The sequence below is a fragment of the Gopherus flavomarginatus genome, chromosome 9 (genome assembly GCF_025201925.1).
Source record: "Gopherus flavomarginatus isolate rGopFla2 chromosome 9, rGopFla2.mat.asm, whole genome shotgun sequence".
In the NCBI taxonomy this organism is placed as follows: Eukaryota; Metazoa; Chordata; order Testudines; family Testudinidae; genus Gopherus; species Gopherus flavomarginatus.
This window is the reverse complement of record NC_066625.1, coordinates 65,454,743-65,469,726: the sequence shown is the minus strand read 5'-3', so window position 1 is coordinate 65,469,726 and position 14,984 is coordinate 65,454,743. Positions and strand designations below refer to the sequence as shown.

The 14,984-nt window shown below is 43.0% G+C and overlaps 1 protein-coding gene across 4 annotated transcripts in view; it reads left to right on the top strand.

Annotated features, from left to right (window-relative positions):
* Positions 1-14,984, top strand: part of MINDY2 (MINDY lysine 48 deubiquitinase 2) — a 105,737-nt gene that overhangs the window by 42,035 nt on the left and 48,718 nt on the right. For all 4 annotated transcript variants that reach the window (XM_050967976.1, XM_050967975.1, XM_050967972.1 and 1 more), the window contains exons 4-5: positions 9,546-9,704; positions 12,118-12,220. In XM_050967976.1, coding sequence (XP_050823933.1) covers positions 9,546-9,704; positions 12,118-12,220 — 262 coding nt within the window. The remainder of the gene's footprint in view (positions 1-9,545; positions 9,705-12,117; positions 12,221-14,984) is intronic.

Here is a 14,984-nt window from a genome sequence, read left to right as displayed (position 1 = left end):
GGACCGCTCGCTGCAATCCCCCGGGGGACCCTGTTACTGCAAAGTCCTTCTCACTGGGTACACACTCCCAGGGGTTAACCACCCCTTCGTTTTACTGCTCCCCAGTCACTTACTGCAGGAAGCGCCGTCCACGGGGTGCAGTATATCCCACCACTGCCACCAGTTGTCACGGAGTGTGGGGGAGTCCGGCCCTGCACCCCTCTTCCTGGGACCCACAGTGACTCTCAGCCAGCCAATAAAACAGAAGGTTTATTGGACAACAGGAACACAGGTTACAGCAGAGCTTGCAGGCACAGTCAGGACCCCTCCACCGAGTCCTTCTGGGCTTTCAGGGTGCTTGGATCCTAGCTAGGATACCCTGAATTCTGCCCACACAGCTCCAAGCCCAAACTCAAACTGCTTCCCTCCTGCCACTCCCTTCCTTTGTCCCCTTCCTGGGTAAAGGTGTTGACCTTTCCCCTCCCTTACCTAGCTCAGGTTACAGGCCCTGGCATCGTCCATCCCCTAAAGTCCTCCCCTGCTCTCCCACTCCCCACACAGACAGTCCCTACTGCATCACATTTACATTTTGGGATGAAACTTTCCAGGGTTTGATCTCCTCTAGAGATTTGAGTAAAAATAGTTCAGTTGATTTTAAGTAGGAAGAGAGAATGTGTAGTGGGTAGGGAGGAAATGACACTCTTGCCAAAAAATTAAATTTAAAAAAAAAAGCCTTTTTGAATGATAGTTCCCTAGTATCTTAAAGGTTGGGGTAGAAACTCAAAAATTGGCACACATATATCATTAGGAAGTTGAATGAAAATACATTTTGAATTGACTGAGTTACGAGGAGAGACTGTGTGCATGTACACTGATTTTTTTAATTCCTTTTTTTACTATATCTTAACACAGACGCAAGTCCTGTCTTATCTTTTTATTGATTCATTAACCTGCTTAAAAATTAACTACTAACTTTAGAAATCTATTGGTTACTCTCTTGTTTAATCATTCCAGTTGTCTGGGAATTCACTGCCATTTAGTAGATTGCTTTTCATTTGTTCAGGTCATTTTGTGGCGTACCCATTTCACTCTCTTATTTACCAAATTGGCTTACTAATCATTGTCTGCCACTTATTTTTCCTTGATGCTCACCACGTAGCCCATTCGTCATTTTCTCCATTCTTTCCTCTTCTCACTATCTTCCTTTCCCTTCACTCCTCTCCAACTGTTTTCATTAACTCCATGTTCTCTTACTTGTGACTCCATTTCCTCTTCTGCTTACTCTCTCTAATCTCCAGTGCATCTAACCCTTTTTCTCCATTCCCATCTTTTCTACCTCCAGCCACCTTAACAGAAGTGGGACTGGTCTTCTGATTCCTTCTCTCCTCCATTTCCATCCTGACTCCCCGTTTTTAATCAATTTTCCACTCATTCCAGTCCTCTGAAATTGCTCTTAGTTTTTAGTGGTGTCTTGATAGCCATTTCTCATAGCCTCTTTGAGCCCTTTGCAACTATTGACACTGCAATAATATTCTCCTCAAAATCCTGGTCTGTCTTGCTGCAAGATACTGCCCTCTCCTTTTTCTCCTCTTGCTTCTCAGGTCATACCTTCATCTATTTTGGTGGATGATCCTGCAAAACTGTGTGGAGATCTCACAAGGCATTAATCTTGGGTGCCTCCTCTTATTACTTTATATTAGGGCTGTCAATTAATCACAGTTAACTCATGCAATTAACTCAAATTAATTGTGATTAAAAAAATTAATCTCACTTATAACAATAGAATACCAATTTAAATTTATTACATATTTTTGGATGTTTCTATACCTTTTCAATATTGATTTCAATTACAACAAAGTGCCCAGTGCTCACTTCATTTTTTAATACAAATATATGCTTTCTAAAAAAAGAAATAATATATTTCAATTCACTTCATACAAGTACTGAAGTGCAATCTCTTTATCGTGAAAGTGTAACTTACAAATATGAATTTTTGTTGTTGTTGCATAACTGCGCTCTAAAACAAAACAATGTAAAACTTCAGAGCCTACAAGTCCATTCAGTCCTACTTATTGTGCCAGTTGTTATGACAAATAAGTTTGTTTACACTGACAGGAGATACTGCTGCCTACTTCTTATTTAAAATGTCACCTGAAAGTGAGGACAGGCATTCGTGTGGCACTTTTCTAGTCGGCGTTGCAAGGTATTTATATGCCAGATATGCTAAACAATAATATGCCCTTTCATGCTTCGGCCACCATTCCAGAGGATATACTTCCATGCTGCCGGTGCTTGTTTAAAAAAAATGCGTCAATTAAATTTGTGACTGTACTTCTTAGGGGGGGAGAATGTATGTTTCCTGCTCTGTTTTACCTGCATTCTACATATATTTCATGTTATAGCCGTCTTGGATGGTGACCCAGCACATGTTCGTTTTAAGAACACTTTCACAGCAGATTTGACAAAATGCAAAGAAGGTACCAATGTGAGATTTCTAAAAACAGCTAGAGCACTTGACCCAAGGTTTAAGACTCTGAAGTGCCATCTAAAATCTGAGCGAGATGAGGTATGGAGCATGCATTCAGAAGTCTTAAGAGCAAAACTCTGATGTGGAAACTACAGAACCCAAACCGAAAAAAAAAATTAAAAAAAATCAACATTCTGCTAGTGGCGTCTGACTCAGCTGATGAAAATGAACATGCGTCAGTCCTCACTGCCTTGGATCGCTATTCAGCAGAACCCATCACCAGCACGGAAGCATGTCCTCTGGAATGGTGGTTGAAGCGTGAAGCGACAAATATCTTGCGATGCCAGCTACAACAGTGCCATGCGAACGCCTGTTCTCACTTTCAGGTGACATTGTAAACAAGAAGCAGACAGTATTATCTCCTGCAAATTGTAGCCAACCTTGTTTGTCTGAGTGATTACCTGACCAAGAAGTAGGATTGAGTGGACTTGTAGACTCTAAAGTTTTACATTGTTTTATTTTTTAATATAGTTTTTTATACATAATTCTATATTTGTAGGTTCAACTTTCAGGAATGAGATTGCACCACAGTACTTGTATGAGGGGAATTGAAAAATACAGTTTAGTTTTTTACAGTGCAAATATTTGTAATAAATATGAAGTGAGCACTATACACTTTGTTTTGTGTTGTAATTTAAATTAATATATTTGAAAATGTAGTAAACATCCAAACATATTTAAAATGAATGGTATTCTGTTGTTTAACAGTGTGAGTAATCACGATTTAATTTTTTTAATCGCATGATTAATTGCGAGTAATTTTTTTAATCGCTTGACAGCCCCACTTTATATCCTTTTCCCTAGGAGATATTGTCTTAGGCCTGGTCTACACTACGTGTTTATACCAATTTTAGCAGAGTTAAACAGATTTAACGCTGCACCCCTCCACACAACAAGGCCCTTCATATTGATATAAAGGGATCTTTAAACCAGTTTCTGTACTCCTCCCCAACGAGAGGAGTAGTGCTGAAATCGGTATTATCATATAGGATTAGGGTTAGTGTGGCCGCAAATCGACGGTATTGGCCTCCGGGCGGTATCCCACAGTGCACCACTGTGACCGCTCTGGACAGGAATCTGAACTCGGATGCACTGGCCAGGTAGACAGGAAAAGCCCCGTGAACTTTTGAATTTCATTTTCTGTTTGGCCAGCATGGAGAGCTCACCAGCACAGGTAACAATGCAGTCTCCTGAAAATCGAAAAAGAGCTCCAGCATGAACCGCAGGGGAGGTACTGGATCTGATCGCTATAGGGGGAGGGTGGGTTGCTTACAGGGAATGAGTCAATCAAGGGGAAGGGGGTTCATCAAGGAGAAACAAACACAACAGTCACACCGTACCCTGGCCCGTGATGAAACTCGTTTTCAAAGCTTCTCTGATGCTCACCGCTTCCTGGTGTGCTCTTCTAATCGCCCTGGTGTCTGGCCGCACATAATCAGCAGCCAGGTGATTTGCCTCAGCCTCCCACCCTGCCATAAAGGTCTCCCCCTTACTCTCTGAGATTGTGGAGCACACAGCAAGCAGCAATAACAATGGGGACATTGATTTGGCTGAGGTCTGAGCGAGTCAGTAATGTGCGCCAGCGCGCCTTTAAATGGCCAAATGCACATTCTACCACCATTCTGAACTTGCTCAGCCTGTAGTTGAACAGCTCCTGACTACTGTCCAGGCTGCCTGTGTATGGCTTCATGAGCCATGGCATCAAGGGGTAGGCTGGGTCACCCAGGATAACAGGCATTTCAACATCACCAACTGTTGTTTTCTGGTCTGGGAAGTAATTCTCTTGCTGCAGCCACTTAAACAGGGTAGTGTTCCTGAAGATGTGAGCGTCATGAACCCTTCCTGGCCATCCCACGTGGATGTTGGTGAAACGTCCCTTGTGATCCACCAGTGCTTGCAGCACCATTGAAAAGTACCCCTTGCAGTTTACGTACTGGGTGCCCTGGTGCCAAGATAGGGATATTGGTTCCATCTATCACCCCTTCACAGTTAGGGAATCCCATTGCAGCAAAGCCATCCACTATGACCTGCACGTTTCCCAGAGTCACAACCTTTCGTAGCAGCAGCTTAATGATTGCTTTGGCTACTTGCATCACAGCAGCCCTGTAAGCCGGTTGTGTCGGGGCTCGTCCCCCTCAGGCGCGGCAGGGAGCCAGGGCGCCTCCTTACGCGCTGCAGTCCGGGTAGGCTTAGCCCTTGGCAGGTGTTGAGCGGGGTACAGGGTCTGTAAACAGGGTAGAGCCCCGGCCCTCTATCCGGGGTCGGGGCTCTCAAAGTCAATAAGCCCCGGCCCTTGGACAGGCCGGGCAGTAATAGTTCAGGCTCAGGCCCCTAGCAGGGGCTGAGCAAACACAGTATCAGCCCGGGCCCTTGGCTCGGGCGGGGCACCAAACACAAGTCTAGTTCGCTCTGGCCCTCTGGGTCAGGGCAGAGCAGTGGCAATAGGCGGGAAGAGGGGGAGTCTGCCACCCGGTTACGGGTGGCAGGGGGAACGCAGGCCCTCCCACTCCACTGCGTTCCAGCCCGGGGCCCTAGCAGTGGTCAAGACCCGCTGCGGTCAGTGGGGATCCTGGCCGCAACACACTGACATTGGTTCGGGCTCTTCAGGAGCCGAACCAGGGTCGGCTATCCCCGGGCTGGTCCTTGCTGGCGTCGGACCTGGGTGGTCCCAGACCGTGGGCTCCTCCGGGTACCGGTCGTGGGGAAGCTCAGGCCACTCCTCGGGGTATCGGGCACACGGCAGGTCAGGCCGACGTTCCTCCGGGTACCGGGTCTGAGGCAAGTCCAGCCAGCGCTCCTCTGGGTAGTGGGCGCGGGGCAGGTCCGGCCAGCGTTCTTCTGGGTAGTGGGCGCGAGGCAGGTCCAGGCAGCGCTCCTCCGGGTAGTGGGCGCGGGGCAGGTCCAGGCAGCGCTCCTCCGGGTAGTGGGCGCGGGGCAGGTCCAGGCAGCGCTCCTCCGGGTAGTGGGCGCGGGGCGGGTCCGGCCCGGCGGGAGCTCGGGCACCAGCGTCTGTCCTCTCCGGCAGCCTGCGCCCAACTGAGTGCTGGGGCCGGGCTTTTATACTTCCTGTCCCGCCCCTTGACTTCTGGGGGGCGGGGACAGGCCGGGCTGACTCCGCCCACTGAGGCGCCTGCTCTGGCTCGTCCCCCTCAGGCGTGGCGGGGAGCCAGGGCGCCTCCTTACAAGCCTCCACAGTAGATTTTCCCACTCTAAATTGATTCCCGACTGAACGGTAGCTGTCTGGCGTTGTAAGCTTCCAGAGGGCTATTGCCACTCGCTTCTCAACTGTGAGGGCTGCTCTCATCTTGGTATTATGGTGTTTCAGGGCAGGGGAAAGCAAGTCACAAAGTTCCATGAAAGTGCCCTTACGCATGCGAAAGTTTTGCAGCCACTGTGAATCATCCCAGACCCGCAAACCTATGCGGTCCCACCAGTCTGTGCTTGTTTTCCGGGCCCAAAATCGGCATTCAATGGCTGGAATGTGCACCATTACCAGCAGGATCTCCAAAGTGCAGGGGCCCGCGGTTTGAGAGAATTCTGTGTCCATGTCCTCATCACTCTCGTCGCCGCTCTGCTATAGCTGCCGCTGCCTCGCCTGTCTTTGCGGGTCCTATTTCAGCATAGACTGCACGAGAATGTGCGAGGTGTTTACAACATCCACGATTGCGGTCTTGATCTGAGCAGGGTCCATGCTTGCTGTGCTATGGCATTTGCACAGTTCACCCAGGAAAAAAGGTGTGAAACGGTTGTCTGCTGCTTTCACGGAGGGAGGGGTGAGGCTGTACCCAGAACAACCCACGACAATATGTTTTGCCCCATCAGGCACTGGGATCTCAACACAGAATTCCAAGGGGCGGAGGAGACTGTGGGAACTATGGGATAGCTACGGAATAGCTACCCACAGTGCAACGCTCCAGAAATCGATGCTAGCCTGGGTACATAGACGCACACTGCCGAATTAATGTGCTTAGTGTGCACTCGACTTTATACAATCTGTTTTACAAAACCAGTTTATGTAAAATCGAAATAATCCCGTAGTGTAGACATACGCTAAGATAGCTTCAGCTGTTATCCTTCTTTATGAGCACTCATTAAAGCTTAGTGAAAAATCTCTGTATGCTTTGTATGTAGGGTATTTTTTTGTTTGTTTTTTCCCCTGGTGTGAAAGGCTCACAGCTCAGTTCAAAGCCAGATTCCTCTAGAACTAGGTAGGACATGTCACCTTAAGAGTTACTTCCATGCCATGTTTCTTACAGCTGAAACAACTAGCATTTGAAAAGGTATGTTTTGAATGTTGCAGGAATTTACTATGTTAATATGAAGTGGTGGTTTTTTTTTTGTATTTGTTTAGTGCCTAAGGTGAACCTTCTACAGAGGTGGTGGTGATCTTAATATATTATTCACCTATTTTAACTATTAAAGCCTCATCCCAAGTTTTTTTTTATTCAGCTAAATTTGAGGGACAACAAACTAAAACCTTATTCCGAGTTTGTGAGCAAATAGAATTCTGTAAGGCTGACTTAATGTTTAATTCTCTAATCATGTCTATTGTTGATATCAAGCACTTTGAACTGCTGCTTTTGCCATTTAGATTAGTGGTCAGTTTTCACTTCCCAACATTACTTGAATAATTACAGTTTATCAAAACTATTTGAGATTTTAAAAGACTTCAGTCCCTGGAAAAATCATGGAGCAGGTTCTCAAGGAATCAATTCTGATGCACTTCGAGGAGAGGAAAGTGATGAGGAACAGTCAACATGGATTCACCAAGAGCAAGTTATGCCTGACTAACCTGATTGCCTTCTATGATGAGATAACTGGCTCTGTGGATGAGGGGAAAGCAGTGGACGTGTTATTCCTTGACTTTAGCAAAGCTTTTGATATAGTCTCCCACAGTATTCTTGCCAGCAAGTTAAAGAAGTATGGGCTGGATGAATGGACTATAAGGTGGATAGAAAGCTGGCTAGATCATTGGGCTCAACAGGTAGTGATCAATGGGTCTATGTCTAGTTGGCAGCTGATATCAAGCGGAATGTCCCAAGGGTCAGTCCTGGGACTGGTTTTGTTCAATATCTTCATTAATAATCTGCACCCTCAGCAAGTTTGCAGATGACACTAAACTGAGAGGAGTGGTAGATACACTGGAGGGTAGGGATAGGATACAGAGGGACCTAGACAAAAACTAGAGGATTGGGCCAAAAGAAATCTGATGAGGTTCAAAAAGGACAAGTGCAGAGTCCTGCACTTAGGACGGAAGAATCCCATGTACTGCTACAGACTAGGGACCGAGTGGCTAGGCAGCAGTTCTGCAGAAAAGGAACTAGGGGTTACAGTGGATGAGAAGCTGGATATGAGTCAACAGTGTGCCCTTGTTGCCAAGAAGGCTAATTTTGGGCTGTATATAAGTCGGAGCATTGCCAGCAGATCGAGGGACATGATCATTCCCCTCTATTCGGCATAGGTGAGGTCTCATTTGGAGTACTGTGTCCAGTTTTGGGCCCCACTCCACAAGAAGGATGTGGAAAAATTGGAAAGAGTCCAGCAGAGGGCAACAACAACAAAAAAAAAAGTACTGTAGTGCAACGAAAATGATTAGGGGGCTGGAGCACGTGATTTATAAGGAAAGGCAGAGGGAACTTGGATTGTTAGTCTGCAGAAGAGAAGAATGAGGGGGGATTTGATAGCTGCTTTCAGTTACCTGAAAGGGGTTCCAAAGAGGATGGATCCAGGCTGTTCTCAGTAGTAGCAGATGACAGAACAAGGAGTAATGGTTTCGAGTTGCAGTGGGGGAGGTTTAGGTTGGATATTAGGAAAAACTTTTTCACTAGGAGGGTGGTGAAGCACTGGAATGGGTTACCTAGGGAGGTGGTGAAATCTCCTTCCTCAGAGGTTTTAAGGTCAGGCTTGACAAAGCTCTGGGTGGGATGATTTAGTTGGGGATTGGTCCTGCTTTGAGCAGGAGATTGGACTAGATGACCTCCTGAGGTCCCTTCCAACCCTGATATTCTATGATTCCAAGTCATTCCTTATAGTTCTGGTTCATTTTGTCTTTCTGGCCCTTTTCTCCATTCGTTGTTTGAAAGCAGGGGTGTTGCCCTCACATCTGGGTTAGGACTCGCAAGAACATCCCCAGAAATATGGGACTTTGTCCATGGGAAAAGATGACATTCTTGTAACCACCTTTTCTCCCAAGTGTCTGGCTTGAGGCTGTTGGGGGCATGGAGAGAAAAAAGAAGAATTACTCAAAGCACCGTTTTTTTAACTTTGGAGGCAAGAGCGACATGCAGCATGAAGTGAGACAGAACTCAGTGAGGGAACTGCAAATGGCAGTCTGCAGAGCTGCTCTGGAAGAATGGGGAAAGTTACTGTCATATTTGCGGCTACTAACACTGTTTAATAACGTATCACCCTGTCAGCAGCATCTCTCTTTATGTGCCGCTCATCCATTCGAGTTCCATAATACAGGTCCTTTGTGTAACATGGAACCAGAGTCTTCAGCCATTGCTGATGTGGGTATTATAACAAACTTATGCCTCAAATGCTATTCCAGACTCTTCTGTGCATTGCTACTTTGCCTTCCTTCAAATCAATAAATTGAAGTCAGGGATGGAAAGGAGGAAAACTGATCTTATTTTAAAATATATAAACTGTTTAAGTCTTCAGGCTAGGAGCCCTTTGTTATATTGCTTGTACAATGCCTTTCATATGGGACTGGGACCTGTGACATACCACCTCAATGTATATAAATAGGTTTAATGAACTTAAATTGTGATGTTTAGTACTTGTAGATTATTTGTTACACAAAATTGTAAGTGAATTTATATTTTCTTGTATTTGAGGATACATCTTAAGTTGTGATACTTGTGTAACTAATGAGAAAATGTATTGAATCCATTGTTTACCTAATGTGCCCTTTTGCAAGTTTTATATAAAACACTGAATTGGATGAAATGATTAATTTACAAGAGTAGCTACCAAGTGTAGAAAATTCTCTAGTGCTGTCCATTTGGTTAATCTATATTTTTCTTTCTGTTGTCAGAATATGAGTGATGCAATGGCTATCCTACATAAGCTACAGACAGGTCTGGACGTGAACGTGAAGTTCACTGGTGTACGAGTTTTTGAATACACACCTGAATGCATAGTGTTTGACCTTCTTGATATCCCTTTGTACCATGGATGGTTAGTGGATCCTCAGGTAAGCAAAATAGCTTAGATGATTTATCTATTTCCTGCCTGAACTATTTTATGTTTTACTGGGGGAATGTTTGAAGAGCTTCAGATTTATTTATGGCACATCAGAATTTTCAGATTCTTGTTTAATTTTAACCTAAGGCTTATAGTCTCTTTTGTTGTGTAAACAGGAGTCACAGTGAGCTGATCATGTTTTCTTTTGAGTCTGCACCCAGAAAGATTAAAATTTCACCTTGAAGCGTGATGTGAATCATGCTGGTCATTTTAAGGCACTATAACTTTGCAATGACTGAATGTTAGAAAGTTCCAGACTTTAGACAAGTTTATTTTACGTCCAAAATAGTGCAAAATAGCACTGCTGGGCTAGGGTATTCAGTTTTATTTTGCCCGTTCCAGGAGTGGTATTAATTTCTTACCTTGATTGCTCCTATAAGAATTTGGACACTAAGAAGTTAGTGAACATGATGTGACTTTCCTCCTTCGTGAAATTCCTACCTGCTTTTAGCAGCTTCTGTTTCAAGAACCCACAGCATTAAAACCAAGTAAGAATAAGTGATATAATTTTGTTTAAGATGGGCTGGCTGAGATGCCATGCAATTAAGAAAGGAAGGTGATACTGTTTGGCTGAGGAGTTATATGGCTAGAGTAGCCTGTCTATATGATTGATGTGTCCCTAATGATCTGTGGCTCTGTCTTGTAATCATCTAGGCTTTTTTCTAGGTGTGTGTTTTTTATTTCACCTGGGAATTTTCATGGCCAGAAAACCTTTTCATCTAATTTTAGCACTATAGACAGCAATCCATCTCTCTCTGACATGCACCCTACATCTGTAGTCCAGACCTTTGGGAACTCTATGGGTGATAACACTGGAGAACAGGAGAAACAATAGTTGTTGTAGTTTTGGCCAAGGGGGAAGCACATATTGGTGTTCCAAAACTTTTCTGGTTTCCTGTTTGCTTCCAGGTGCAAATCAACCCTTTTATACTGATATCAATAGTTATTTATTATTAGGTTAGTCCCTTGTGGCACCAGCTATGACTGAAGCACCACTGATTTAGAAACACATGAAGTAATCCATGGTCTGAAGAACTTAGATTTTAAGTTGGTATTCACCAAGTTTTTTTCCCAGCTACTTGGGCATCTGACTCTGATCTTCCAATATGGTTTAAATCAGCTGATATGCTTATGTTATAGTTTATAGAGCTGAGTATTTTGAGATTTGGTGGGGAAGATCTCTTAATGGAGGAACCTTAATTCTGGAAATCATTTCCCGTGCTGATCTAACAGAGCCAGAATTTCCTTTGCTTTTTACATTATTTCTTTAATGTAAAAAGCTAACTGTTCCCTCAGGTATTTCTCTAAGGGAATGAGGATGGAAAATTATTTATGTAACAGGTTAACATCTACATTTTCAGTTTACTTGGCATTAGTTAACTGATTTTGTTTAGATCAAGATTTTTATGCGCTCCTAGAGACAACTGTGGCAGACATGGTGTGTTTTTTGTTTTTTTTAAATTGTGAAAACTTTGTAATAGCCTTTCTAAAAATAGGAATGCATCATTTTTTGTATGCTAAATGTTTGAGTATTAAAAAAGAGAACAATACTAGATGAAGCCATCTAATTTTAATTTTTCTTTGGGATCCTCTGGAACGTACATGTAAGTGATTTGCAGCACATTATAATGTATTCTAAAAAGCAGCAAAGATATGTGGCTTAACTAGGCATGTATTGATCGATTTTTATGTGATCCACGTGACACACAGATTCCGCAGAATAAAAGTTTTCACATTTAAAAGATAAAGCTTGTAACCCTCATAGTTGCAGAGCATCTTCCAGATGTGTACCAAGTACTACTAATGCAGTGTCATCTGCCTGGGTCTGTAGGGTGTCTGCAACAATGGCTCTGGAAAATATGAAGGCATGATACAGAAAAAAGGAATAAGGAAGGAAAGGGGGGGTGATTTCTTTGTTTTGTTTTTTTTAAAAAGCAGCATATTTTGCACTAAGTGAAGCTAGCTGTGCCAATAACACATAATTGAAAAAATAATAACTGAAAGTTCAGGTATTGCTTAAAAGACTGATTCTACCCCTGATCTTTATGCAGATCTCCCACTGATACAATTGAATATTCTACTGTATATTGAGGGCAGTGTGTAGTATGAAACTTAAACCCTAGCTCCATAATTAAAATGGAATTCTGCACTCTCTGCAAAACGTGTGCAACATCCTTGGGTTAAGGCTTCTTGAACTAGGGCTATGTATTGATCTTCGTGTGGTATAGCCAAAAGACTAAAACCTCTTGTGGACAATTTATTTTTGATGTATTTTTTCTTATGAACAATTTCAGTAGGCACACAGGAACAAACAATGGATTTTCTGTTCTTCATAAAGATAAATGAATTATTTGTTTTTCCAGATTGCTGACATTGTGAAGGCAGTTGGTAATTGTAGTTACAATCAATTGGTGGAGAAGATAATCTGTTGTAAACAGTCGGACAACAGTGAGCTGGTTAGTGAAGGTGGGTGAACTCTGCCATTGTAATTATTTTTCTTCTTTCATTACTGGAACTAATGAAGTGCAGTATCAGTTTATACATTTTTAAAAATTATTTAACTTTTTAAAATTATACATTTTGCATATTGGCCTACTGTATATGTAGTCTGTCACGTAGTGGTGACATCCATGTGATAAACTGCATTAATCATGCACATTAAATCTCCTCAACTGCATCTTTGCCCATTAAACCTTCTGCACTGGGATTGCCCTCTGGGGGTGGAATTTACAAAGCTTTGCAAACCTCTGAGCTCTGCTATTTTTAAATTTTAAAAAAGCTGGAGAAATCTCGTACAGAATTTCATTAGTTTGAGGTCTCATGGGCAACATTCAGTCATGGGTCAGTGACAGATTTCAGATCTGCTACGTCTCAACATATCATGTCTAGACATGGGAACTTTATCATCTGGAAAAGGGAAAATCACTATTAGAAAGATATAGTACTTCTACACATGGTAGGTCTCGAGATTTCAGATTGGAAACAGAAAGAAAAGCTATTATACATTATTGTTGAGATTTGCAATGTATCAGCTGTTCTTTCTGTGGTTTGTGCCTTTGGACTCTGTAATAAGGGAGCCTTCCTTTACTGGTGAAGGGATATGAAAAATAGTGCCAGTAAAAATGCACGTGTGAACTGCACATGTGAGTGAACATGTATTTCACAAAAATATAGAATGTATTGAAATCCATTTTTGTTCTAAAGTTTGATCCATAGACTACAGTTGAATCAGGCAGGGATGAAGTTTTTGAAGCCTGATCAGTGGCTCATTATGTTAGTTGCACTGTGAGAGGCAGAGAGCCTTATCAGTACTGGGGGGTCATCAGTGATAGATCTACAGAAAACACAAGAGCTTAGAATTTTGCATTCAACATTTCAGTTACAGCAAGGTACTCTGAAAATAAGTATGTATCATCACATACTCAGTTTTCCATTCAACTGCAAGTATATATAAGGAGTTTGAAGAGCTAAAGATTATTCTTGAAATTTCAGGACTGGTACCAAACTTTATTCTTATTCCTCTACAGATAGCCTTACTTTAATACTTTGGATCCACTTCTATTTAAATTTCAATCAAAATTTCATGGGTATACTCATTTTTAATAGTAGTCTTTACAATACTATTTCTAAATATGCCATTGAAGCCATTATGAAAATGTTTGTCAATATCAGAAGGGGTGTAGCACAAGCCTGACCAGTGTTTAGCTCCACAAGGCTTTGTAACTTCTGCAAACACTCTAGCCTCTTCAATTCCATAAGGTTTTATACTTGAGGCAGTGTGTTACAGAGGACAGGTGTGACACTCTGTACCTTAAAGAAGCACACAGGGACCCCCAATATTTATCATATGATTATGGTGGGTTTTGTACAAAGTATGTCTTGTGAGTTATCATTTACCAAGTCTTGTTCTGTTGAACATTTAATATCCTGTTGGACTGTATGTACTATCATTGTTTGAAGTTATTAAGTATTGCTATATGTGTTACTGAAATATGTTGTGAGGTTGGGAATGCCCACAACCAGCCTTTCAGTTACAACAAAGGAGGCCCAAGACAGCATTAATTGGCCAAGAAAACAATCCACTATCCCAGAGGCTCCTTAGAGCAGTGGAAATTGCTTGCCTAATGGGGACTGACTGATCCCTGCATCACAGCAAGGATCTTTCTAGCAGCTAGAGGAAATTATAAAAAGAGAAACAGTGACATCACTTGGCCTCTCTCCCCCACCTCCATCTCAACACCTGGAAGCACATCTGGAAGACAAAGATTTTGAACTGGGGAAGTTTGGTCTCAGGCTGGAAGGTAGTCCAGTCTGTGAGTATTGAGGAATTGTAACCTCTGTTAGAGTGAAACACTCCTTGATTCAAATCTTGTGTAGTCTGTTAGAAGTGCAGTTTAAATTCTAACTATTTTATTTCTTAACTAACCAACTTTGATCTCTGTGCCTGCCACTTATAATCACTTAAAATTTATCTTTCTGTAGTCAATAAATCTTGTTTATTTTACCTAAAAGTGTGTTTTGGTGGAAGTGCTTGGGGAATCTCAGCTTCGATTACAAAAGCTGGTGCATATCCTCTGAAGAAATGGTGAACTAAACGAACTTACACTGTTCAGGCATCTAACCAGTGCAGATGATACAGTTCTGGGGTATAAGGCTGGGGAGCTGAGGGGAATTGGTTGGATTCTCTCTCTATTGATGGTTCGTGAGTGACTGGGAGATCATTCATGTAACTCACTTGAGTGTGTCCCTGGCTCTGTAAGTGCAGTACCTGTTAAAGCAATGGTTCTCAAACCTCTTTTTCCCTGCGGACCATTTTGAAAATTGCTGAGGGTCTTGGCTGACTACTTAATGATCTTTACAAATGTTGTATTGTTAGCTAACTGTTGTAAAGTGTTTTAGATAAAAGCACTACATTAGAAGTAATAAACAGTTTTTGTTCTACAAATAAAAGCATACAACTCATATTTTAATAGTAGTAGTCTTATCTTTCTAATGTGATAGATGTGCCCTATCTCCCCTGCAGCAACAGCGCCCGAGCTGGTGCTGGGAAGGAGGAGGGTGTCTCCCTCTCTCCTCTGCTGCAGCAGCCCCCGAACTGGGGCTGGGAAGGTGGCAGGGGGTGGGGGGTTTCTCCCCTGCCACAGCAGCCATAGAGCTGAGCCTGGGAAGGAGGGCCATTTCTCCCCAGCAGCTGCAGCCCTGGAGCTGGGGAAAGTTGCCTCTGTCTGGC